This window comes from Pezoporus wallicus, unplaced genomic scaffold (assembly GCF_028554395.1).
Source record: "Pezoporus wallicus isolate ANWC-B61680 ecotype Strahan unplaced genomic scaffold, APGP_CSIRO_Pwel_v1 scaffold_3294, whole genome shotgun sequence".
Taxonomy (NCBI): Eukaryota; Metazoa; Chordata; class Aves; order Psittaciformes; family Psittacidae; genus Pezoporus; species Pezoporus wallicus.
Window position 1 is genome coordinate 1,750,000 of NW_026635478.1, and position 25,174 is coordinate 1,775,173.

Sequence of the window (25,174 nt, forward strand, 5' to 3'; positions counted from 1 at the left end):
GCCAGAGAGGGAGTCTTCATCAGGGATTGTCACTGTCATGGCTTGACTTCGTGGACGAAGATTTGGGAAGGGCTTTACCCACACTTACTACAAGCACACTGATGACTAAAAAGGCCAATGTGGGATAGGCAAATCCAGCTGCAAAAAGCCAAACAGAAGGTCTCTTGGGTGGCATAGGCGGGGCGTGATTCTTTCTACGTTGTCTTTTCTCCTTGAGACTAGTTCCGCATGTGTTCTCAAAGGAGACAACGGCATTATGTATGGTGTGTCTCCATGTCTCCCAATTGGAGGCCAAGGTGGACCACTGTTGGTAGTCAATATGGCCAAGGCTAAGGTATTGTTTCATGGAGTCCTTATATCTCTTCTTTGGGGCACTTCTCTTGCAGCAACCAGTGGCAAGTTCACCATAAAACACAATCTTAGGGAGGCAGTGATCCTTCATCCTAGAGACGTGCCCTGCCCAGCGCAGCTGCAATTTCAGCAATATAGCTTCGATACTGGTGACCCCTGCCTGTTTAAGCCCAGTAATATTTGATGCATAGTCAGTCCAATGAATGTTTAGAATTGTACCGAGGCAGCACTGATGAAAGCATTCGAGGAGTCGCAGGTGATAATGGTAGATAACCCATGATTCAGACCCATATAAAAGAGGTTAATGGGTTTAAACTTAAACAGGGAAAGTTCAGGTTAGATGTAAGGAAGAAGTTCTTTACTGTGGTGAGGCACTGGAATAGGTTACCCAAGGACATGGTGAATACTCCATCCCTGGCAGTGTTCAAGGCCAGGTTGGATGGGGCTTTGAGCAACCTGGTCTAGTGGAAAGTGTCCCTGCCCATGGCAGGGGGATTAGAACTAGATTGTCTTAAGGTCCTTTTCAACCCTAACTATTATACGATTCTACAATTTGTCTTAAAAACAAATTTGAAAATAACACGTAGAATAATATTTCTTTCCTGTAGATTGTGGATCCTGAAGGAGACTTCTGCATTCCCAGTTGTTTAGGAGGTATTATGGATGAAAATGGCGGTTCTGATCTCCATCCACAGTCTCCCCTGGATGATGTGAATGTGGTTGACTTGAAATGGATATGTAATCTGATTCTTAAAACAATAGAATTATTATATAAAATGAAGAAGTGGGAAGCACTGGTACACATAGCTGTACAATTCAATGTACTTACACAGTAAGTCACACCAACTCTAATAAAACCTAAGAAGAAACACTATATAGTTAAATATAACCATTTCTTTGCTTAATTACTATACTTTTTTTTTTCAGTGAGAGATACACAGAACAAGTGAGTCCACTGCTGGTGTATGCTCAGAGGCAGCTGCTGGAAAGGATACAGCAGTTCAGTGGCTTGAACAGCCATGAACCCAATTTCATAAAATCTCTCTCTAATAATGCAGATAAGGTGAACCACAGATTTATTTTTTGGGTGCTGACTCAATATAAAATAAATGTGGAGAAGTACTTTCACTGATTAGATTAACATGGTTTTCATAATGTTCGCAAATAGTAAATTATAATAAATTAATGGACATAATTGATTGAAGTGCATGAAAAGGCTTATATGACATGATTCCAGCAGCAGCAAAGGTCTAGACTTGGTGACCCAGGGAACATTTCTTCATACATAATGTACCTGTTTCGTATTATGAGCCTAAATCTAATTTTATGTTTGTTCTTAACACCACTCTTAACCTGAAAACTTTTATTTGGATATTGAGAAATCTTTGTGAGTAATTAAAATGAAATACAAAGAGATTGCTTGTGTCTGCATTGGAACATTGCTCTTAGAGACCAAAGTTAATCAACCCGAATACTGACAATACCAATAAAAAATGTGAAAAACATGATCACCAGCAGAAAACCCTGAAGCTGCTCAGCAAGTTCCTCTCATTAAAAACTATGGCTCTATGTATTTAGTGACATTGCCATTTAGAATTTTTAAATGGAATTAGCGATTAAATATTAGGATTTTTGGTTTGTGGGTGGTTTTTGTGTTTGGTTTTTTTATATATAATTTTTTTATCCTAAGGTTTATTTCTAAAAGGTTTTGCTGAAGTCAGTTGCATGGTTGAGATTTTTAATATGTTTCTATTACTAATATAAACACAGGACTTGAAGGAGAAGGGGGAGAAAGTGGATTTGAAATTCCAAACAGGTTTGTTCTGAACAGGAACATGGGGTTCAGCAGCCACTGCCTTACTTAGGGACAGCCCACTGCTGCCCAGGAACTCAGAAAGCGGTCCTGGCTTGCGAAGGGCAGCTGATGGGCTCTGTCTTGTCTCTCTTTAAGGCTGTTTCCTGATGACTTCTTTCAGGCCGTGCCATTCAGAACATAGTCACTGTCTAAAAAAAGAGGGCAGTGTGACAAACTGCCACACACCACTGTAATCTGAGCAATGTGGTGGAAGAGTATTCAATGTTTTGAAAGACAATTTATAAAGACTACCATTTGTTAATAGTAATAAGGATTGTTCAAAAAAGACGTCAAGTTAGAAATTCGGAGGGTATGGCTAAATTTCCATAATGCAGTGCCATTCAGAGAGCCTAAAACTAGCTCTGAATTGGCTCTTCTGCCTCTGAAGTGATGTAGCTACATTAGCAAAATAAAATGTCTCTGCTGGATTAGCCCTTTATAGAAGTTTGCTTATCTGACAGGGTTAGTCTGCTGCTGTTAATTGCATAAAGCTGTTTATATATCCCTATGCAGCGTTACATTGTACTTCACAGGCAGAGTGCTCTTCAGGCATACTTACACTGGCAGGTTCCTTGCAAGCATGCATTTATCCAGACAAAGAAAGGCAGAATATTTGCTGAACATCAACGAATTGCTCATGATTTTTTCAAGTACCAAATAAGATACAAGTTTAATACAGAAATATCTAAATATTTATGGATTATATCTAATGTTTAGGTGTTCTGAATGTTTCACCTCTTAGTGACAAGAGTACTAGTTATGGGTCATTGATGTCTTTGTAAATTAGTCCTCTTTTTTTCATGACTGGCTATTTAGATACTTAACTTTAAGCACCAGACTTTGATTTTCCGAATGTTATTCAATTATCATGTAACAAAACTTGCTTTTTAGATGAATTGCAGAAACTACATAGGGCAGAAAATACTGCTGCCTGTTGCCAATTCTGCTAGTGAACAGATTTTTCCTGGATGCTTTTTCTACCCTGAGATGAAAAATGACTATGCAGGTCAGAGCACATTTCAGTATCATGAATTCTCTTTTCTTCTAAACCCTTACTTTTTTTTTTTCATACTGGATATTTTTGTTTTGGTTTGAGTTTGGCTTTTTTTTTTTTTTCTCTTTATCATAGATCTTGCACTGCTACTATAATCTGTCTCTTTTAATAGAAACTCAGTCTTCTCTTCAAATTATTATTACTGATATTTTGGATGGGTAGTAATGTTGTTAAGACCTTTCCAACTATATTCAGACTGTATCTGAAAACAGAGAAGAGCAGTTGTCATCCAAAAGCCAGTTGACTTAGAGTATGCTGAGGGAGCTTGGTGGTCTTGGTTCAGTTTTCCACTGGTATTGTTGGCTATCCAGCAATATATCCAGAAGTTAACCGAACCTCCACTGTTATAGTAGAATCAATATAAAAACTGAAGTGAACTGTAAGGTAGCAAAACACCTCTATTACCAACAGTTGTTTACAGTCAGAATTAAGATGTTATAGTAGTTAATGGAAGTTCATAAAGCATAGTTCCTCCTATCACAGATATATCGATGCATTGAACACAAGGGTTTGTGTCAAATTCAAGCTGAGGAATATTGTGAAAAAGTAGATAATGCTGCGTGTAAGAAAGTAGGTAATATTATGCAGTCAGTGGAGAGAGCATGCCAACTCACGGGTTTGGTACATAGGAACTATGGTATTGTGGTGAATAGGATCAGCAGTTGCACTGAAAGTCTTTTTCCCAGCCTTCAGAAACCAGAATTCAAAGCGGAGAGCTGAGCTTAGGCATGCCCAGTGCAAATGGAATTCAAGGAATATAGATATCACATGACAAGTAAAATGTAACACTGAAAAACATATAAATGCTCAGAAGTGTACCTGTTAATACCTTTGCTTTAATTCATAATCCAACAGGTAACAAAGGTGACAATTATATTAATATATTTTAGGTTTTTTGAAGATCTGAAATTGTTCAAATATATGTGTTCCAGGGTGATTTCTTAAAAATTATGTTTATGTAATGCAGAATTGTTCTCTGTATTAATTCCTTTTAGTGAATACAGCGAAAGCCCTAGTTTCTGTACCTCTTGATGTGAACGATACACTGAAATGTTTTAGAGAAAGTCTACAAAAAGCTAACTATCACAGCAGAGCACTGAGACACAGCAGAAAACTACTTTCATTATTTCTTGCATACACACAAGGTAAGTTATTTATTGAAGTGTTTCTCACTTAATAAAGTGTATATGCAGTTCAAATAACAAAGAGTGAAAGGAATAGATTTTTTTAAATTCAAGTTTTAGTTGTTATTGACAATCCGGAAAAAACAATATAAAGTTATATATGAAGTTCTGTAAGCACACAGGCTCTGAGTCTGATTTCCTATGATTTGTGTCTAATGGCTGGATAATAAAATTTTTTCATGCAGCTATGTCATTTGTCTGTAAGAACCAAACCTCTGTCAGAGGTCTGACTGGCAGATCTTACCAAGTATATTTTCTCTAACGGAGTTCATATATTTATTTGGTTGCACTGACCAATGAGTTACATCCAGTGAGTTTAATCAGGAGACACACAGAGAGAAAAATAGCATAGGAAACCAGATAAAACCAGGATACACGGGAAATGCATATTTTTTTTAAGTAATGTGGTATAGAAAATAGTATGTTCCTTTTCCTAACTTACCATAAAAATCACTTTTCTGCTCTAGAAAAACCTGGAAGAGCAATCAGCAGTAAAATCTCTTCAAGGAAAAGGCTGGAATTTGATGCAGGAGCTGAAGTGATGTATCTACCAACACCATGTGACCTTTCTCAAGAAAAATTTCATTTTTCCAGTAGGGTTGAGAGTAAATCAATACCACACACACATCTTTCACTAATTATCACTTCCTATGAACAAACAATTGGTAATTTTTTCCCTGAATTTCTTTTTACAGCTGAGAGGTAATATCATGCTGCCTATCTTATTCCAGTGTTATTTTCCTCTGTCACATAGCTGTAACTATCTGAAAGCTGGTTTCCAAAATACACAGCCTTGTTTCTGTCGATTCAGGAAACATGCATTAGATTCTAAACAAGCCACTACCTGGTTCATAACCTCTAGAGTTATCTCATTTTACGGAAAAGCATTACTTCAGTGATGTTGTACTGATTAATACCAAAATTAAAAATCTGCTGTAATGTTTACCGATTTCATTTTAATTCCATGATAGGTTTTTGGTTTTGTTGTAGTTTGGTTTTGTTGTGGTTTTGGATTTGTTTTTTGTTTGGTTTTTTGTGGGTTTTATTTTGCTGTTTGTTTGTTTGTTTTTCTCTAGCAAACAGACCTTTCAGATTCTGTGCATTTGAATATGAGATCTAGTTGCTTGGCTTCCATCTTACATTCTAGTATGCCTTTACTCATATGGTTACAGCTCAACACTATTACCTTTTTTGCTGTATGACAAAATAGGTGAAGTGTAGCAGGTCAATAGATGCTGTAAGTGGTTTCATTTGATGTAAGGGATCCAGGAATGAGCCAGACAGTGCTACTATGCTGTATGCAGGCAGTGTGGTTTAGCAGGGCCAGTGGTCTGCTTCCCAATTTATTTCTTGGAGATGAAGAAATTTAAGGGATCTGAAAAAAAAAAAAACCCAACCAAAATACAAAAGCTTAGGTAAACAGGTCCGTATATACATCCTACTCTTGCTTTTAAAGTTAGTAGAAATAAGAAATTGTATATTTGAAGGCAAATATATAAGCATAATAAACCTTTCAAAAATATTCATGCACTGAATTAAATCTGAATGCATGTCTGCTTCTCATGCAACATTTGTTCAAAATTTAGTAACTGATTTAATGATGTGATGTTATTTTTTTTTTTCTAATTGGTTAAAAATAAATAACAGGCATCCTTGAAATAAACAAACAAAGAGACCTTAAGGTTCAGGCTCTACACGAACTTGGAAATCTTCACTTTTATGTTGGAAACAAAAAGTACGTATTTATTGAATCAAAAAAGAGCATAGTTTTGTTATCTTTTAATTGGCCTTCATATACCCTTCAACTGTTTTGTAAGTTCTTGTGCTGTCCTTAAGTCCATATAACTTTTCTCACCTAACTCACTATTAACTATGTATTGAGAGGCTCTGTTTTTTTCTAGAATTGTTTATAATTCTTATCTACCTAATTACAATTAAGCAAAAATTAAGCATCTCAGTGTTTTTTTAAGAAGTAATATCTGTTGCTTGACAATTTCATTTTAGTTTAAGTCCCAGTAAGTCTGCTGACCAGGAATGATATCTCTTTGTACTGTGGAAAATATATTTCAGGTTTTGACCTAATCAGAATTAGTTATATCTCAGGCAATAAAGGTAAAATGAAGCAAATCTTATCTGCCACTTTGGAAAATGTCAGCAATATGATGAGAATGTTTTTCATATGTTACAGAGCTGCTTTTAAATATTGGTGTCAAGCCCTTGATGAAACACTCAACATTGCTGATGCTCTTAGCAACTGGCAAGAGTTATGTTTTCCAAAAAATGCTACAGACTGCTTTACAGATGGAAGATTGACTGATATTAGTCAGAAATTTCTTTCTCAGGCTGGAATTTGGGGATGTTTACATGCAGCAGTTTTAGTGGCTAAGATAGCTCAGTAAGTATTTTATCTGTATATATATTTCTTTCATATTTTAAACAAATTACTCATCCAGGACATTGTGCAACTTGAACTTAATTTAAAAACACTAAGAAGTTGCTATAAAAAAGACTTCTCAAAAGCAGAGGAATTTTTCCTTTCAGGAAGAAAGTTTCTCTTTTGGATAACATTGCGTGTTCCCTTTTCTTGAATGCTCATCTTTGATCCTAATTGCAGCTGTATATTATATGGAGAGATCACTGAAATAAAACAAAATGATAAAAAGTCAGAAGTGCAAGGATTTTACAGTCATATTGATTTTCAATCAAAATATCACATCTCCCAAGTCATTGCACATATTAAATATTAATCTATCTTGAGGGCAGATTTACTGCCTAAAGTACTCATTTTCTGGTGAATTACAACTAAATGAAATTTGAATTACTGTATTAAAGTCTACCATCCATGCATATTTTTGTCCAGTACTCCTTGACTGCTGGTAAAACACTATGGATGTACAATACAGAAATGTACAAAATATAAAATTTAGAAATATCTAAGCCAGCTCTAAATGACCTTAGAAGTGTTATACCCATGAAAAGGCAGAGCTTCAACTGAGTAAACTGTCTTACCTGAGAAGCAGGTCATATTAATAACACTGTGAAATATCTGTGAGCCAAGGGAGCTTTGAAAGCATTAGCATCTAGACAACTCCCTTTGCATAGGTATGTCTTTGGTTAGATGCTTCTTTCTTTGCATGGCATGACTGAGCACAAGTCTACAGAACAGGCAGTTGTTTTCCAATATCAAAACCATCTAGACTGTGTTGGTATTATTATATGAGATAAAAAGGAGTTTGAATAATTTATATTGATATTTCATATTCCTTATTCATCTTTTGCATTCATATTTCTTATTATTTGTTGTACTTCAGGTATATAGCAACATCAAAGATAAGCTTAAGAACCAAATACTGCTATTTTTCTGCTGTACTTTTTAAGGTAAGAATACAATTTCAGTTGATGAATTGCTTCTAAAATTTAAATCTCAGTAACACTCTATTAAAATATTTCTCTTTTTCATTTTGGTTGAGAAGGAAAACTGGGGACCAGAGGTAGTTGACAATTTATGCACATTAGATGTATTTATTCTCTGTTTTTTAATATTATTCCTGTATTATAGCCTAAAGATTATCACTTCAATGAAAGGCTAGTGTCTAAGAGAAATAATAAAATACTGGAAAATGAAGATGGCTAAAATATTTGGCAGTCAAATATATTTTTGTTCTCTTGAAGCGTTCTGCTCAGGAAGAGCTGGATGGCATCCACAATAGCAGAGTGCTCTCTGTCACAAATAAATTTTCAATCAGGAGAACAGCCTCTTTAGAAAAAGAAGTTTTTAAATCTTTTTTTAGCATTAAAAATATTGTTTTGCAATACTAAAATCTCATGTCTATTAGAAGTGTGCTCTAAAAATAGAGGATAGTCAAAATGATTCAGTTTCATTTTCAAAGAATATAAGATTATTAAAGTTGTTTGTGAGCTATCAGAAGCCAAACTCTTGAAAGGAAGTTTGAAGACACCGGTATCAAAAGTGATACAGGAAAAAGAACTGCAAGTATTCTGCCAGTCTTCTGCCAGTCATACTCCACTGGGATCAATGCTTACTCATCCCAGTGCAGCAGCAGGAAGTTAATTGGCTTTTTCCAGAACAAACCAATGTCATTTTCTAAGCATCTTGTGCCAGCCATGGCTGTGGATGTATGACCTGTGCTAGGCCACGTTTAAAACCTTGCTAAATTCAGCAAAGGGAGAACAAGTTGAAGAAAAAAAGGTAAAGGAGAATTTTTACTAGCTTCTAGCACTGTAATTGATGGTGATATAAAGCTGAATGATTTTTATTCCTCATTTTGACAGAAATAGTAGTAAGCATTTGTTCCAGTCATGTAGCGGTAGAAATAATTGTGACTTGACTGAAGCGGGTTTGATATTAATTGGGATAGGAGCAGTTGCAGGGTGAGTGTCTTGAAAAATATAATAAATTACTGTCACTGTACCTTGCGAAGATGAAGGCCATAATTTGTTCCTTGATTTGGAAAGATTTTATAGCCTTATTTTTCCACCTCTTGTACAGGATTTAGGCTTGTTAGTATCTTAGCCCTGACTATGTAGATGCACTTTTCTCTAGCATATCATTGCTAATTACAAGCTAAACACAATTGGGAAGGAATATCCAATATCAGAGACAATGTCAGCACTCCTCCCTTTTTAAAGTAGGAACATTGAAGTTACTCCCTTAAAGTCCTGAGGAGTACTTGCTGAGGATTATTTTTCCTGGTTATTTTTCTACACCTGGATTAGTTTTTTTCTTTTGCTTGTTCTATGAAATACTGTCCTTAGCCTATTTACAGCCTGTTTTTTTCCCTCCATCAAGTTCACACATAAAGCCCTTTTTTCTAAAAAGATTTTTCACGGTTTTGTCTGCAAACAACTGAATACTTACGACATTGACAAAGTTTCATTTATGAAATAATTTGAGTCTCAAGGATTGGACTTCTATAGTGTTTCAGTAATGCCTATACATCTTTTCACAATTAGTTAATCATTATTACTTTCAGACCTTGTTTAGAGCTTCTCTTCCACATCCAACATCTGACTGTGACTTTGCACAGTATGAAACAAATATGCTTATTCCTGGTATTGACTTGTTCTCCGATCGCTACAGAGGTGATATCTCTACTGTGGTTGCAAGCCTGAATTTCCTTATGTTTGAACTACATTGTGCAAAACAAAATTTAATCGTAAGTATTGTTTTTACACTCTGGAAATGAATTTTGAAACATCAAGTCTTTCTTTTTTTTTGGTGTACTTATTAGTACTTATTAGATAACTCTGAAACTCTAGCAACATAACTGTATGGTTAGGTTCTGTGGCACTGAGATAGAGGCAACAAATATCTTGCTGCCTATAGTTTTTAGAATATTTGGGGTACTTTTTTATTCAGGGGATGACAATACATGGTCATCCTGTATTATACATACTTAACTTAGGCATTTTAGAGGAAATTTCCTATTATATACAGTTTGAAGTACACTGGACTGAGAATTTCTTTAAATGCAGTATGTCCAGAATGCTTTCAATAATTTTACTTGCACATTTGATAAATAAAAGCCCCTTCTGCCTTTCTACTTCTCATGTCCTCTTATTGCTTAGTATGGTGTGTTTTTATGCTTCCCTCTTATGTTGATCATGTGCATATTTCCTCTGTTTAATGACTGACTACTTCCACGTCAACCCAACTTCTTTCAAAGGTGCAGTGCTGTACATTGGAATAAATAGACTGAATTGCTTATTAGTATTGAAAAAGTTGCAGTTCTACCTCTGTTCCTGCTTGGTCCTGTATGTTCTGACAGATTTTCATGTCAGGCGATTGTTATACCTGTGTAAGTGAACTCTCCTAGTTGCATAACAGAAAACTCCCCAGCAGAAAAAGTAGTTTTCTCCTGCTTTAATGAGTTGAATCCACTTATGAAAAGGTCCTGAAAGGAGCAGGGGAAAAGATTGTGTGGTTGGCAGCAGGGGAACAAGAAAAGGTTAGGGGGTATAGATAGAAGAGGGATTAGAGAGGAGTAGGAGAGGAGGAGGCAGGAAGATACTACCCCTTTTCTGTCAGCAAGCCATTTCTTGGATTGATTTCTTCTGGAACTTCAGGTTAACTGTCTGTTTTCCATCCTGTTGTTGCTTCTTCCCATCCTGCTTTATTGGAGTTCATTTTGCTACTAAGCTTTGTCTAAATGCCCTTACTATGGGAGATCAAGTGGGATCAGGGAGTAGACAGTTACCTGGAGGCAGGGACACTTAATTTGACTGCTTGCTTCATGTGGCCATGCGCAGTTTTGATTCTTTCTGCACTTGTACTAGTAGAATATAGATCCAGGTCGTAGATCAAGATCAAAGCAATTGCAGTTTCAGCAGGATGAGAGCTTCATCTCCACTGAACTCTTAATGTGTGGGAGTGTTTTGGATAGTGGGCACTAAGTTGATTTGACATTTAAATCAAAACACATCAAGATTCAAGTTTTATTAAAAATAAGATTTCAAAGACTAATTTTGTTGGACTACTTCAAATACCAGTTGGAAGCTGTATGGGTACAATTAAAACATTTGCCTCAAGCATTTGTAATCCAGACTCAGGAGCATTAAGCTACTTTATGAAAACTAAAACTGCATTTGACAAAAAAGTAGCAATGTTGTTAGCATTTTCCAGGCTTGAGGACATTTTAAAGTGAGGAAAAATGTAAAAGCTGAACAGTAATTAAATTCTGGAAGTTCTTTCATTTTCAGTACACACATATGTCTATTAGGAAGGACTCTACTGAAATATTATATAATAATAATTGCAGTGTTTGTATACTATACTAGAACTCAGCTATAAAATGTTTTTGTTAGTTGCCCCTACAAAAACTTACAATTTGGAATGAATGCAAGTGAATTTGTCAATAAACCTCATCACCATCAGTTTATTTTACCACTGGTATCGTTTCACTTAGTTGCAGAACTTCATTGTGTTTATTTTATAAAGCTTACAGAGTTCTATTATTCTGTTACTTATAATGAAAAAAATATGGCATCAAAATGCACTTTTAGAAATCCCTTATATCAAGATCTTTCTAGTAGGTTTACTCACTAATGGTGTAGTAAAAAAACCTCACCTCAAACACAGAATAATTTGGGGAAACTTTACTTTCTGCATTGTGAATCACATAAAAGATAGTTTAAGGGCTTAGCTTTAGCCAGATGAAGAACTTTACACATTCATCCTTCATAGAGCGTAACAGAAATAGTGGTGGTATGTGGCAGTGAAAGCAGTACTCCTATATTAGCTCTAGATTTGTGATGAATAATTGCAATGTATGTTTCTATAATTGTACCCTTTATGATGTTTATAGCTAGATGACCTAATATTTTCTTACAGATCTTACCATTGTTCACATTATACCAATACATTGTTTCTGAGATTTGTAAGGACCCAGTTAAATCTATTGAAGGAAGAATCTTCAAGGTAATCAAACTTTTTTTGTTTATTGCAGCATATTGCATTTCAAATAAACTTTTCATTTACTTGTTAAATGTAGTTGATTAAATATTTCTTCCTATAACACTACTATGAAAAGCAGTGCTTTAAAGTTTAGCTGTTCTTAGCACAATAGATTGTAGAATAGGACTACTTTTTAAATGCAATTATTTATATTCTTAGTTTTAGTAGAATATATGGTTATTTATACAGTTTTAATGTTAATGTCTTACAGAGACTGTTAAGTACTTCCATCATTTCTTCCTACTCTCGTTTTAACAAGCATTCTCCTTAAAGATATTGCAATAAGGTTATCCCTCTTAGATCCAAACTTCGTACCTGGCATTTTTTATCTTGTTCCACCAATCTTTTAAATGTTATTTTAAGAGCAGAACATTAATGATATTTTGTTCACAATGTTCACTTCTGGATTTTTTTGTCAATATCAGTGTGGAACTAGGTTGGCAGATTTCTGGGAACAGACTTTTGTCATTTCACTAATGTTTTCTTGTTGGTTTGGTTTTGTTTTGTTTTTTAAGGAATCTAACTTGTAGTAACAGTCAATATATTATTGGGTTTAGATATTTTCAGGAAATGCTAATATGGTTAGGGAGAGTAACTGAGTACTATGAGAGTAAGATGAGTGCAATCTGTGAAACAGATTTTGATAAGGGGCTGATCTTGGACTAATACTCAAATCTCTAGCCAAATGTATGAAGTTTCCTTTGTCAGGAGCAAGTTTTTTAAAAAATATGTTTTTCTTTCTTTTTGCTCATTTTTGTTTTTAAAAGTGAAACACTGGTCTTTGACATTTCACTTATTAACAATAAAATGCAAAAGGTTTGTTTCCATGAAAGAATGTTCTCCATCAATGTACTGCTCTAGAAGCCAAATCTGCTTGAAAATTAATATTTGAATTTTTTTTTTTTTGAGCAAATGGTGTAACTGAAAATTATTTAAATAAAAGGCTCTGTTATTTTTTCACAGATTAAAGTACTGACAGATCTAGGATTTTTTACGGAGGCCTTTCATGAACTGTCTTTGCTTAACTGTGGAGAGAGAATTCCATGGAAAATACCTGCAGGATACAGAATAATTGAACAAATAATGGTAAACACCAGTAAAGTACAACATCAAACTATTAATATTCAGTTCTGTTCATTAAACTGTACATACTCCTGCAAGTTATTACACATTCCTGGAAAATTCCTAAATTTCTTTCAATAGGCAGGTCAAATAATAGATATTGAAGTGACATTAATTCCTCTCATTGAACAAAAGGAACAAAAATAAATATTGAAATGGACATGCTGTCTGTTTTACACAGTGAGTAATGACAAATATACTGTTGAAAAAATAATGCGTGATTTTATATGTAGACATAAAAAGTATGGATAGATTTCTTATCCCATTAATGGCAAAATTCCCACCACCCCAGCCAGGGGCACAGTAGCTGAGGGGCAGCTGGGGTAACCCCAGCCCAGGGCATGACTCACCTCTCTGGGGCCATGGACAGGCTGAGGCTCTGCTGGGACATCTTCCTGCAGGTGGATGTTGTGATCAGGGCTGGTGAGGAGGCTCAGCCCCAGGATGGCTGCCAAGGCCATGGGATCTGTCTGAGGCTGGGCCAGGATCTGAGCCCATGGGTGGGCCTGGCTTCAGGGGCCTGTGGCAGGGCAGGGCTGTAGGGAGCTGGAGACCAGCGCTGTTGTGGTGTTGCTGGGCAGGGGCTGATGCCCCAGGGGCCTGAAATAGGGTCCTGAGACCTGGGCAAGGTGGGGGAAACCCCAGGAGATGCTGGGCAGTAAGAGATATTGGCAACCTCAGAGCCTTGATAGTCACATCAGCGCAGATCAATCATTTCAATCTTCTCCATACGTAAAGCCAAGCAGTAATCTCACCTTTGATCACTAATGTGCTACAAGGTTATGAAGCTATTAACAATTGACCTGGGCTTGTTTGTCTTACCTGAGAACATACCTGTGCAGGCAGATATAGTCCAGAGCTATTGGGCAAGCCTCCCCCATAACAATTACATAGCTTTTCTTATTTTCCAAGCACATACCAAAATAACCTAATGAGTTACTGCTGGCTGTATGCCATCAAATTCCCAATTATGAGTGATGCTTTTGGGTAGGTGTCACTCCATGACAAAGTACGTGTGCCAGCATGACAGAACAGTAGAGCACTAGTGGGATAGGTAGGGACATCCCTTTTGACAGTAGGGTTTAACTTGACTGTAAAGCCACATTCTGTACATGCAATAGGATGATATTTCTAATCGGGTGATAATTACAGGCTGATGTTGAAAGGGGAATTCCACCTCCATGACTTCACATTTGCTTCCCTTACTCTATATTGTAGACAGTGAAGCTGGCACTACAGAGAAAATTGAGTTTAATGAGCTGATTTCCCCCCTCCTACCTCACCAAACCCTGAGAGGGAGTTTCTAGCTGCCCCAAGGCCTGACTGTCCCTACATTGCAGCCTCATAATGGCTAAAACCAGCACAGAGCAGCCGCAGCATTTTTGGCACAAGAGTTATTAGCATCCTCACTGGGGCTGATTCTGCAAAGCTTCCCTCTTCATGGCTACAGCAGAATGCATTTACTCCTTACTGATGCTAGCCAGATTAAAATGCATTTTTAAGGCCTATTTTGCTCATAGAGTTAGGATGAGGTCTGGTTGATTTGTCACTTGTCTTCTTCTAACTGGGTTCACGTGAATAGCAGAGGAGGTGCAACATTAGGTCTCTGGTGTGACACATCTAGAAGCTAAGTGCTTGCTGGACTTTTGAATAGCTCTCAGAATAAGAAGGACTCATCTTCCAGGGAGTGACAGAGATGACAGAGGGCTAAATCTGGAGTATAGAATTAATAAAAGACTTAATAAAAATCATGTAGAACCCAAGTGACAGTTGTATGTAGGGCTCCCAGTTATAAGAAAGGCTGGAAATTATCTTTACCTCCGGCTTTTTCCTTCTTCTCAGTTGACTGATTTTTCTCTTGATGAAAAGGTAAAGGGATTTTGAGTAAGGACTGGAATTAGGGTCAGGTTTCAGAAAATGGGAACACATATAAGTGAAGAAATATTTTTTTTTAAGAGCCCTCAAGGAGGCTGAGGTCTCAAGTTCCTCTTGACTTGTAGCTCTTATTTCCATTCCATTTACAGATTTGTGCTCTGGTGAACAGCAGAGGAGGCATGTGCTAAGTCCACAATTAGAAATAAAGAACATAAAGGCAATTGATGGTTGCTGTCCATAGAGCTCCTAAAATTTGGAATAGGACTTTTGTTGGTTTATGTCTTTTTCTTGCCTTGCTTTAAGTTGAAGAATTCTACTGAGTAGTATAGAAGGTGTGAGATTAGTTTTGGGTCTCAGGTTGTGGTTCAGGTAAAGCTTGTAGAAGCCAAGTAATTGTTGGTATTTTTAGAGCCCTCAAAGTAGAGTTGGAAATGCACTATACTTGTCCACTGCTCTGCTAACTCACTTATTTTATACTCATATTGTAACACAATACATATTTTTTGGTTTGTCCATTTTACAGGCCTTACAGAAATTCGACTCCTCAGAATCTCTCCTGACTGTTACAAATTTACAGGTAAAAAAAATCTGAAAGAGCTAAAAAAATTATGCTAGATATATATATTTATTTATCTGACATCAGTTAGAGATTATTTAGTTCAGACAATACACCTGTTATTAGTAAAAAACAGTAAATAGAAAACATTCTCCTCAGCAGTTTACCAATTCCTAAAATTTAAATTTTATGTCTCAAGGCAGATGTGAGACCTAATATATACCAATCTATGACTTTGTGCAAAACATGCTAGTTGAATTATTCAGGTTTTGTCATGATTTGTAAGGTCTGGTGTTTATCCTGCTAAAATACTGAGAAAAATGCGTTATCTAGCCTTGTAATTCCTATCAATCAGAGCTGTCTTCATAGATTTGTCCTAATTTAGATTGGGGTTCAGCCCATTTCTGGGGAGCTAAAAAAACCAAAAAAGTGAGTCTGTAAAGGTGAGTCATTTCTCATTTTAATTAAAATCACATATTCCTAAATGAATTCATTGAGCCAGTAGGGCTAAACTGTAATAGGATGTGGAAAAGAAACTGTACCATTAAAATAAATTGATAAAGTAAAAAAGAACCAGCATTCTTTTCTCCTCCTTTTCCTTCCCCTTTCCGCCTCTGCTTTTCTCTCTTTTGTTTACAGTAATCTTGTGTGTCTCCTACAACAGTTTATATTAGAAAACAGAAATGAGATGTCTATCTTGACAGCTTTTGATCTCACCAGTTTCAGATTTATTCTGAAGTTGAGCTTTTGATTTCAACACTTCACAGTCTATATGGGGCTCTTATTGGTCTCCTTATGATTTTGCAAAGCTGTCTAGACCTTCAACTTCTAAATTCATAAATTTAAAGTGAGAATATTAAACTCAAGATGAAGCAAGGATGCTATAATAAATAACAAAAGGATCCTATGGAAAACGCTAGAGGGGTTCTGATACAAGTTCTCCTTGCTTACTCTTTCAAGTTAGGGTGAATTATAACAACAGACTTTTCTTTGAGTTGAGATTTCTTAACTATAGATTTACCTACATATTTTTATGACCGCCTTAGCTCAAAGAGTGCTATGGACACTGCAGAAAACTAGAACTCGCAGAGTAATATCTATAACTCCAAAGGTGCACCTTCTACTGGAAAACTGATCACTTGGGACTGTAGCATATTCTACTAAGGGGTGAATGAAGTTTGGAAAGGAAAACAGCAACCTATCCATTATGACTAAGAGCATATTACTAATATTCATATTAATTGTTGATAAACATAATTATTAATAGAGGCAGAATATACTTTGAACAAGAAAAGTGTAAAATATGTCATTTCAGATAGTCCCAATTGTTAACTTTCTTGTAGGTGCTGGAGGACATATTTAATCGGAATCTGTCTTTAACAATTGTGCCACTGTGCAACCAAAACACAATGAATAAACTAACCTTAGCCAAAATGCATTTCATTATTTGCCTTTCTGCCACAATAAATAATATACCTGAAAAAGTGGAAAAACACATCTATTTTGCTGATACCGACAAGCTGAAGGAGCCAAGCACAATTACAGCATCAAAAGGTAATTATAAGGGTGGTGGAAAAGTGCATTTCTTCTACAACTTGTTTCCACTTTTAACTGCATATGCATGAAGTTTTCATATTACAAACAATATTCATATTAAATGTTGATAGAAAAATCAGTCATTATTGAAATAATAAGTACTGAGATTTTTCAAGGTTTTGGTTTTTTTTTTAGCGAATATCCCAAATATCATTAGAACTGTATTCCATTCTTCCTCATTTATTTTGATATTGAAAGTCCAAATTATAAATAGAGAGAAAAGGGCATGTTCTTCAAATATGAAGAGTATCTGAGAACGGTTTGGCTCTGCATCTGTTATCTGAAATTTCATCTGAAATGTATTTGACAGGTGATGCTGGTAAGAATGCTGATAAGAATTCAAGACAACAGGAGCAAAACAGCACAATGATGCAGCTTCTTGACTGTAAAGATGAATTAAATATGGCCATGCTGAAGGTAATTTGCCTTTTTTTTCTTTTTTTTTTATTTTATGAAAAGTGATTAAGAAACTTGAGTTTGTTCCAAACACATTGCTAATACTTTCAATATAACAGAAATTATGATGGGAGAATGGCATGAATAAGAGGACTTGACATTTCTGTTTCTAATCTGACTGTAATCTTACTAGCCACACATCAAGTCTTGGTGATTTGCTGCAGTTTTTCAAACAGTCTCCATGGGAAATGTCACAGTCAGGTCTTGGTATGACTGTTTCAACAACAAGGGAAAAGACTGAATGGGATTTCAAGGTAAAATAATCTTTCAGACGGTGGTGTAGGAGAACATCAGAGACTTTTTGATGAACAGTGTGCTCTACAAAAAAAAAATGGAAAACCATTGCCTATTTATGTGAAATGTCTGAGATGTTTTCATGTTTCTCTTTCTGATACTTTATTTTGGAGAAAATATAACCCCATCTTATTAGCTTCTTTGTTTGAAGGGGGTTTGGTTGGTGCTGTTCTCAGCTTCTTACAGCTTTGTTTGTTAGACAGACCGTAAATTACAGTTGAATTTTCAGGATACATACCTCACTCAAGGATCTATCAAAATATAGGTAGAAAAGAATATACTTACAGCATCTTTAATGTTTTATTTTAATAGTGTATTGTATTGTTTATAATTACTAAGTATAGTAAGAAGTATAGTACAAAATTATCAAGTATAGCTACAAGATAAGAATGAAGAATGGAAAATTATCATGTAATATTTATAAGCCCTAAAATATGTGGTAAAGCTAAATTGTAATAGTGCAGGCGCAGTTAAGATGTTGCTACTTTCAATACATTGAATCTCTAAACCTGAAAAAAGGCAAAATTAATCCCTCCTGCTATTTATAGAAAAGGCATATTGTAAAAATCTGAATAAAATACCTTTGAAGAATTTTTTTTTTATCCCTTTCATTATTTTTTTTAATCATACAATGTTGTTTTATTCTCTAGGGGATTCTACTGACAGAAGCTGAAGAAAGTCTTAGCCATCTTGTGCAGAACATACATGACAAATATGACGGGGAGGTATCTCAGTGTTCTGCTGAAGATTTAGAGGTTCTTCTGGAGGCCAAACTTGAGCTTGCTGCTATTTCTCAGCAATGGCATCAAGCAGCTTTCAGGTAAGTAATATTAAAAACAACTTTATCTTGCACACCCTTGACTACCAAAGATTAAAAAAAAAAAAAAAAAAAATCAGCATTTTTTCTTTGAATCCTTATGTCTGCATTAATATTCTAAATCTTAGTAACCAGCCATAACAACCCCAATAGTATATCTACAAATGTAAGTTACACTGGCATTTCATTTTTTATTACTACTTTGTTTTACTTTTTAAAAGATCATCAATTATTGGTCTGTGATTTCTCTGTGTGGTGGGATTTTTGATATAGTATACAAAAAACCAAGAATAAGCTGCAATGTTCACTGTTTGTGTTAAAGTAAAATCTGGATATGTTAGATAATGCATTTTTTATACTTTTAAGTGTACAGCAGAGCACTGATATTATCTTTGAACTACTGTATTCTACTTTATTCTAGAATGCCCATGTTACTATCCTAAAAGAACATTTCTTCTTGATGTACTTATTGGTGTCAAATTAAAATGTAAAATGTAACTTTTAACATATTAGAAAATATTTTTTTAGGAGGCATATTGTTAGTGATAATGTCTAAAATACTGTTGTATTTACATGATCTGCCAGATATTTTCTCCCAATTGCAATTTCCAAATTCTGTGATTTTTTTGAGGTTCTGAATTCTTTCAGAGAACTTCATGAAATTACAGTTGTGCTGTTCTTTGAATATATGTGATGCACAGAAATATATTAACTGTTCATAGATGTTAAATTCTGAACATAGTTTTGATCTTTTAGCTAGGAGGATTCTTCTGTTTAGCATATTTGTAATTTTAAATTAATTTCTGTTGGAAGGATAAAAGTCTAACACTACATAATTTTTATTAGTGTCAACCTCTTTTTATCTAATATTTTATTAGGTTGAAAAATCTTTGAGGGTACAAGTTGTTAACTAGAGATGCAGCACACAGCCTTGGTAACACTGTCACCAGACTATATTGTGATTAGGTAGACTGCAGTCAGTATTTGTAACTATTGTTAGGTCTGACTAAACACACCAAAAGTGTTACATTAAATCTTACATTATAATAAGTGCCAAGCAAAAAGCAAAATTAACATTTCTTATTGTTGGAATACTGGTGAAGTTTTCTGTAACATTCTTAAATCAAGGTATGTAGGTGATGAAGTTGTAGGTGATTCAGTAGGCCCACCTGTAGCAGTGTTTTTTTTCCTTTTACCCAATTAAAAGATAGAAATGTTTTCTTCTATGTCAAAAGCAAACTATCTTCCTTCTCCCAGCTGTCTTAGGTGAATAAACAAACCTCCAAATCAGATAGCCTTTAAACAGCACAATCTCCTTTTAGCTGCTATGGCACAGCTATAAAGAAGCAAAATGACAAGAGCAAGAGGTTCAAAGTGCTGTATAGACTACTGAACTGAAAATAGTACTGCAGTATTGTCTTTCACTCAGGGTTTGTTCAAGTTATTTTGAAAAGTAGAAGTTTCCCCAAAGTTCAGGTATTAGGACTGTAATAATTTCAAAGTAATGTCATTAGTGAAGATGTGAAACAAGAACTTGTAGGCTCTTTGTGGACATTTCTCATCTTGAAATATTAATCTATTTCAATGCCTTTTGAATTAAATTAATTTGCTATAAATTTGGCAAAGAAAAAAACAAATCACTGGACAGTGACCTCATTGTGCTTTCCAGTGCCATGTGGATTTAATAAAATGATCACGTTAGTAACTAAGGACTAGTATGCAGATTTATGAAATATCCTGTGTACAAACCCAGTTTACCTTGATACTATGCTTTTTAAAACCCATATTAGTAGAGTTCACACCAAAACTTTCTCTTCCTGCTAAATGCGTTCCAGTATGCAAGCCATCTTCAGTACAGCACCCTTCTTTTTGACATGCAGTTGCATCTAGAGTTTAGCTTCTCTTTTGGTTTATAAATTGTCTCAGATTGAAGAAACTTTCTTAGAGTATCACGGGTTCCAGTGGATGTCAAGCATTTTATGGATCATTTTTGAGAACATTGAAATTTTTGATAGGTGTTTAATGGGCCTTTTATATTAAGAGTGGCAGGAAAAAAAACCACCAACAAACAAAAAAAAGGGTTGGTTGGTTGGGATTTTTTTAACCTATTTTACAATTTTATTGCCCTGCCATCCATGGACACTGCTGATATATCTGCCTTAGATACAAATGAAACATTCCTTCAGACAGCTGAATGTTTCCTGCCTGCCAGCCTAGAAATCAAACTTTGCATGTTATTACAGAAATTCATCATTTTTTTCCTTTGGCAAATGACTTAGTGGTGAAATTGTTATAGTCAGCTGTACTTTCCTATTTTGATCATCTTGTCACTTTCTGATTCAGCTGATAAAAGGATATGTATTTTGTCAAGGGAAATATATAGACACATCACTCTTGTTGACAGCAGAAGAGGGTCACAAAAATTTCATCAAGGGAAGCTTCTACATTACAGCTTCTGTCTTGCAAAAAAATTTGTGCCCAGAATAATTTTACATATAGGACTAATTCTGTTGATCTCAAGGAGACTACTTGCATGGTGCCCCCCCCTAAGTATATGAGCTTTCTAATTACCCAAATATGTGCTTGTTTGCTTATATGAATACATTACTGCTTAAAGCAATACATATATGAATAGTTGGGTTTGTGGTCTACATTTTATTCATGTCATTTATATGTAAGCATGTAGGTGAAAGTGGCCTAATTTTCAGAACTGCTAAATGTTGACAACAGCAGTTAACTGGAGGCAGTGGTGCTCAGGAAGTTAGGTTAATAATTCTTAAAAGGCTGTATATACTCTTGGGTGCTGCACCTTCTCCAAATTATTTGAGAAACATTAGGCCATAGCATCCCAAACAATCTTTAGAAAAATGTCAGTTTTTTCTGTAAATTTAACATTGATGCCTGGTTTCAGGGGAAAACTCTTCTTAATAAAAAGAATGAAAATGCAGTGGGGATATTTCGTTGCATTATCCTTACTGTTGTTTTGCTTTTATAAGCAAATTTTGTTTTGTCTTTTCCACTGTTAGAGAGAAAGTTATCATCAAATTCAACATTGATTGATTCTGGTTTCATTTTGTGGAATAAAACTGAGGTAAAGGGATGATGAAGGAGATTCATAAGGATTGAATTCTGAGAGCTGAAAGGCAAGATATTAACGGTTTTGGTTCTCATTGTTACTTTGGGGTATATCTCTGCTGAATTGGTGTAATCCATCCAGGTCTACATCACAAAGCAAGCAAGCAGGCTAGAATCAGAAATGACAGGAAGACTTTAACTACCCTCATCTCTGGAGGTTATCCATCCTGTGCTTAGATATATGTTGGCAGAATAATGTGAGTAATTTCAGAGTAGTGCAGCTCATGTTCTGACTTTGAGCATGAATCAAGAACTCTGCGTTTACAGCAATTAGTCTAGAACGTCTCAACAGCAGTAAATTCACAGAGACTGCATCTTTCTTGCATTAAAAACTCTTTACAGTGTTCTGTCAGTGTAAAACGGACTTAAGGTGTTCATAAATTATTTTTTCTTTGTGCTTCAGAGCAGCCAGTCTTCATGTAAAGAGTCTCTCCATGTAAAAGAGCAGCATAGATAGGAATATTGGTTATAGACTTTTAACAATTGACCTGAGGAAAAATCTTTTAAGAGGTGAGCTAGGGATACCCTACACTACTTCTGCATTATTAGGAACACGTTTCAGTGGGTAGAGAATAAGTAGGATTGTAAAAAACAAAACAAAACAAAAAACCAACCAAACCCAAGCCAAAAAAATTTTCAGAGAAGAGGTAGGAAAGTAGAGATGTAAGGGAAAATGTACAATTAGAGATGGAAAACAGACCTGAGACATTGGTGTTGGCAGTTCTATTTCAAGTAGTGTGTTCTTTGAGCAACAAATCCTCTTGTGAAAAGGATCTTCTCAATATGTTGGTTTTGCAAGTGTCTTCATATAATGAATATAATTGCATTCACAAGGTTTGCTGTTATAAATATACATTTTTATAAATGTCATGAAAATTTTACAGTGTATCTGAATGCTTTAAAAAGAAAAAAACCCAAACTATTAGATAATATTTTAAGAAACCTGACAATGTTTTAAGATCCCAACTCACAATTTTTTGAAATGTGTGGTTGAATGCTGCACCAGACCTAATAGCGTCTGTATCTTTCTAGATGCTGTTGGGAGCAAATTCCAGAAAAGGATTTATGACTGGGGGTGGGGGGCAGAGAGTCAGTGCCATATTATTTCTTACTGATGAGGTTTTGCCAGGATGGCATCTAGTTCAGTTTTTGGTTGATGGTGTTTACTAAGATCATTTGTGTACTTTATCATGTGGTTTTAACAGAAGGATTAGCATATAACCTGGAAAGGCTTTAAGGAACATGTTTTCTTACCTCTCTAGTTGTGGATTAGGTACAGAACTCTCCTAATATTTTGTCATTTGAATTATTTTTATATATTCTAATTTCTAAAAGCCCATTCTTGAAGGCAGATATACGTAACTCAAAGTCATAGTAGAGTTCTAATTGCTCCAACAGGATAGGATATATTTTGGTTTATCCATTATTATCAGGTTATGTCTGCTATTTGCAAAACTTTTACTGCTGTTTTCTCAATTTCATACTGCAGTGTCTACAGATTCAGGATACAATCCAAATGCATTTTTTTTTTTTTGTTCTACTGAAGCAAAAATTGGTAACTGCTGAAAGACATCTCTTAGTCAGAAATGAAGTATGTATCATTATAAAAGCACAAAATGGCAAATGTAGTTAGTATTTTTTGATAATGTCATTCTGTGTCACAGTGCTGCTTTGGCTTTTTCTGCAATTCGACTTCTTCAAGATGCAGAAATTTTTAGGACAGAAGAGACACATTTTAAAGAAGAAAATGATGAAAAACGGTGTTTGGTATGTGTCGATATTTGTATTAAACTGTTTCTTCTTAGTATATGAAGTCTTGCACGGAGTGCGGAGTGTTTTCCAGAATGCTACTAGAACATAGCAGCCATCTGCATTATGTGATTACCATTAACCTGGGGAGAAAATTGACGTATTTTAGATATCTGCTTGCCTATAGTATATTTAATATGTCTGTAATCATCATTTTAATTACATATGGTTTGGAATTACATTTTTTTATTCGTACACTCTCAATTGGCAACAATGGGAATCTTTTAACTCTCCATAAGCAAAAAGAAAGTAGAAAAAATAGCTATAAGGTGGAAATTTAGTATTCTTCAGTTAAGGTATTTTTCTTTTTCTGATTGAAAACATACATAAGAGTATCCTCATTCAAAGAGGACAGCAACCATTGCTGTTCACATCACTGCTGTGTTCCAAATTTAGCAAGATTTCAGCTGACTTCTGCTGTCTAAAACATAGGGATACCAACGTATACTTTGGAAAGCAAATATGCAATATACCATGCATTTATTCTTGAGCACACAGCAGATCAAACTGACTTACATGAACAAAGCAATTGAGCAGTGAGGCCAGATTTTATGACATGCATGAAACTAGACTTTCCTGAATGCAGCTTAATTATTTTGTCTTATTGCTTATCAAGGTCTTCTGTCTTTCTTCACTTGCTCCTACATTTTCTTGGGACTGCCATGTATCCAGTAACTGAGTTATAGCAATTATTTTTTTTTTCTCATTCGCATCAATGCAAGCAATGATTATTTTTGTATAAGTACAACACAACTTGTGCACTGTCCATTTAGTGCTTGGTGGAACAAATCTTTCAAACATAGACTGTAAAATTTTGGTAATAGGACTATTTTTATATTCTGTATAAATTCTGCATTTATAATACGTGATGATGGCACAGAGAGTTGAGCATTCTTCCAAACACTCCCAGTACTATACGTTAATCATTCAAAATACTAAAAACTAGAAATAAAACATTAATTTTTTATTTCTAATCACCAGTGAGGTACCAGAACTTGGTATTGATCCTACTCTACAATCAGACATTTTATGTGCCTTAGAGTTTTGTGTAATGCTCCTGCTTGAGAGGACTAAAGTCCAAACTGCTAGAATTATTCTCCATGACACATACAGTATATGGATATATTCATGGGGCCTCTCATAAAAACTGGTTTAATTTTAATTTGCTGCAATTGTTTTTTTCCTATACGTTAAAAGTTGAATAATAAATGGCCTCCAGTTGTTAAAAAAATATGTATCTGTCCTTCAAATAAACTTCTGGTTATAATGATGTTATTATTTGTGATATATTTGTATTAATTGAATTTATTTTGGACTGATGCTGCCCTGTTGATTTGTTTGTAGCAGAATACTTGACTTAGAAAGTAACATTTCTCTTGCTTTCGAAAATTATTAGGACTCTTACATCAAAGACATTCGACTGCCTCACAATGTAACAGCACAAGATCGTATAAATGTACATCTATGGCTAAGGTGTCGTACAACGTTAGTGACTGCACTAGTAGCGCAGATACATGGTATTGGTGATATGGAAGGTATTACCATTTTTGGTTTAGACCTTTGGTAAATTTAGATCCTGGCAAATTCAGAAACAAT

General features: G+C 35.1%; 1 protein-coding gene across 4 annotated transcripts in view; it reads left to right on the top strand.

The window, feature by feature from the left end:
- Positions 1-25,174, top strand: part of CFAP54 (cilia and flagella associated protein 54) — a 115,639-nt gene that overhangs the window by 67,602 nt on the left and 22,863 nt on the right. For all 4 annotated transcript variants that reach the window (XM_057425127.1, XM_057425135.1, XM_057425143.1 and 1 more), the window contains 17 exons: positions 960-1,183; positions 1,279-1,414; positions 3,098-3,212; positions 4,256-4,405; positions 4,912-5,109; positions 6,092-6,179; positions 6,633-6,839; positions 7,756-7,822; positions 9,439-9,621; positions 11,796-11,882; positions 12,882-13,004; positions 15,439-15,492; positions 16,815-17,025; positions 17,378-17,484; positions 18,468-18,637; positions 23,434-23,536; positions 24,975-25,113. In XM_057425127.1, coding sequence (XP_057281110.1) covers positions 960-1,183; positions 1,279-1,414; positions 3,098-3,212; positions 4,256-4,405; positions 4,912-5,109; positions 6,092-6,179; positions 6,633-6,839; positions 7,756-7,822; positions 9,439-9,621; positions 11,796-11,882; positions 12,882-13,004; positions 15,439-15,492; positions 16,815-17,025; positions 17,378-17,484; positions 18,468-18,637; positions 23,434-23,536; positions 24,975-25,113 — 2,362 coding nt within the window. The remainder of the gene's footprint in view (positions 1-959; positions 1,184-1,278; positions 1,415-3,097; positions 3,213-4,255; positions 4,406-4,911; positions 5,110-6,091; positions 6,180-6,632; positions 6,840-7,755; positions 7,823-9,438; positions 9,622-11,795; positions 11,883-12,881; positions 13,005-15,438; positions 15,493-16,814; positions 17,026-17,377; positions 17,485-18,467; positions 18,638-23,433; positions 23,537-24,974; positions 25,114-25,174) is intronic.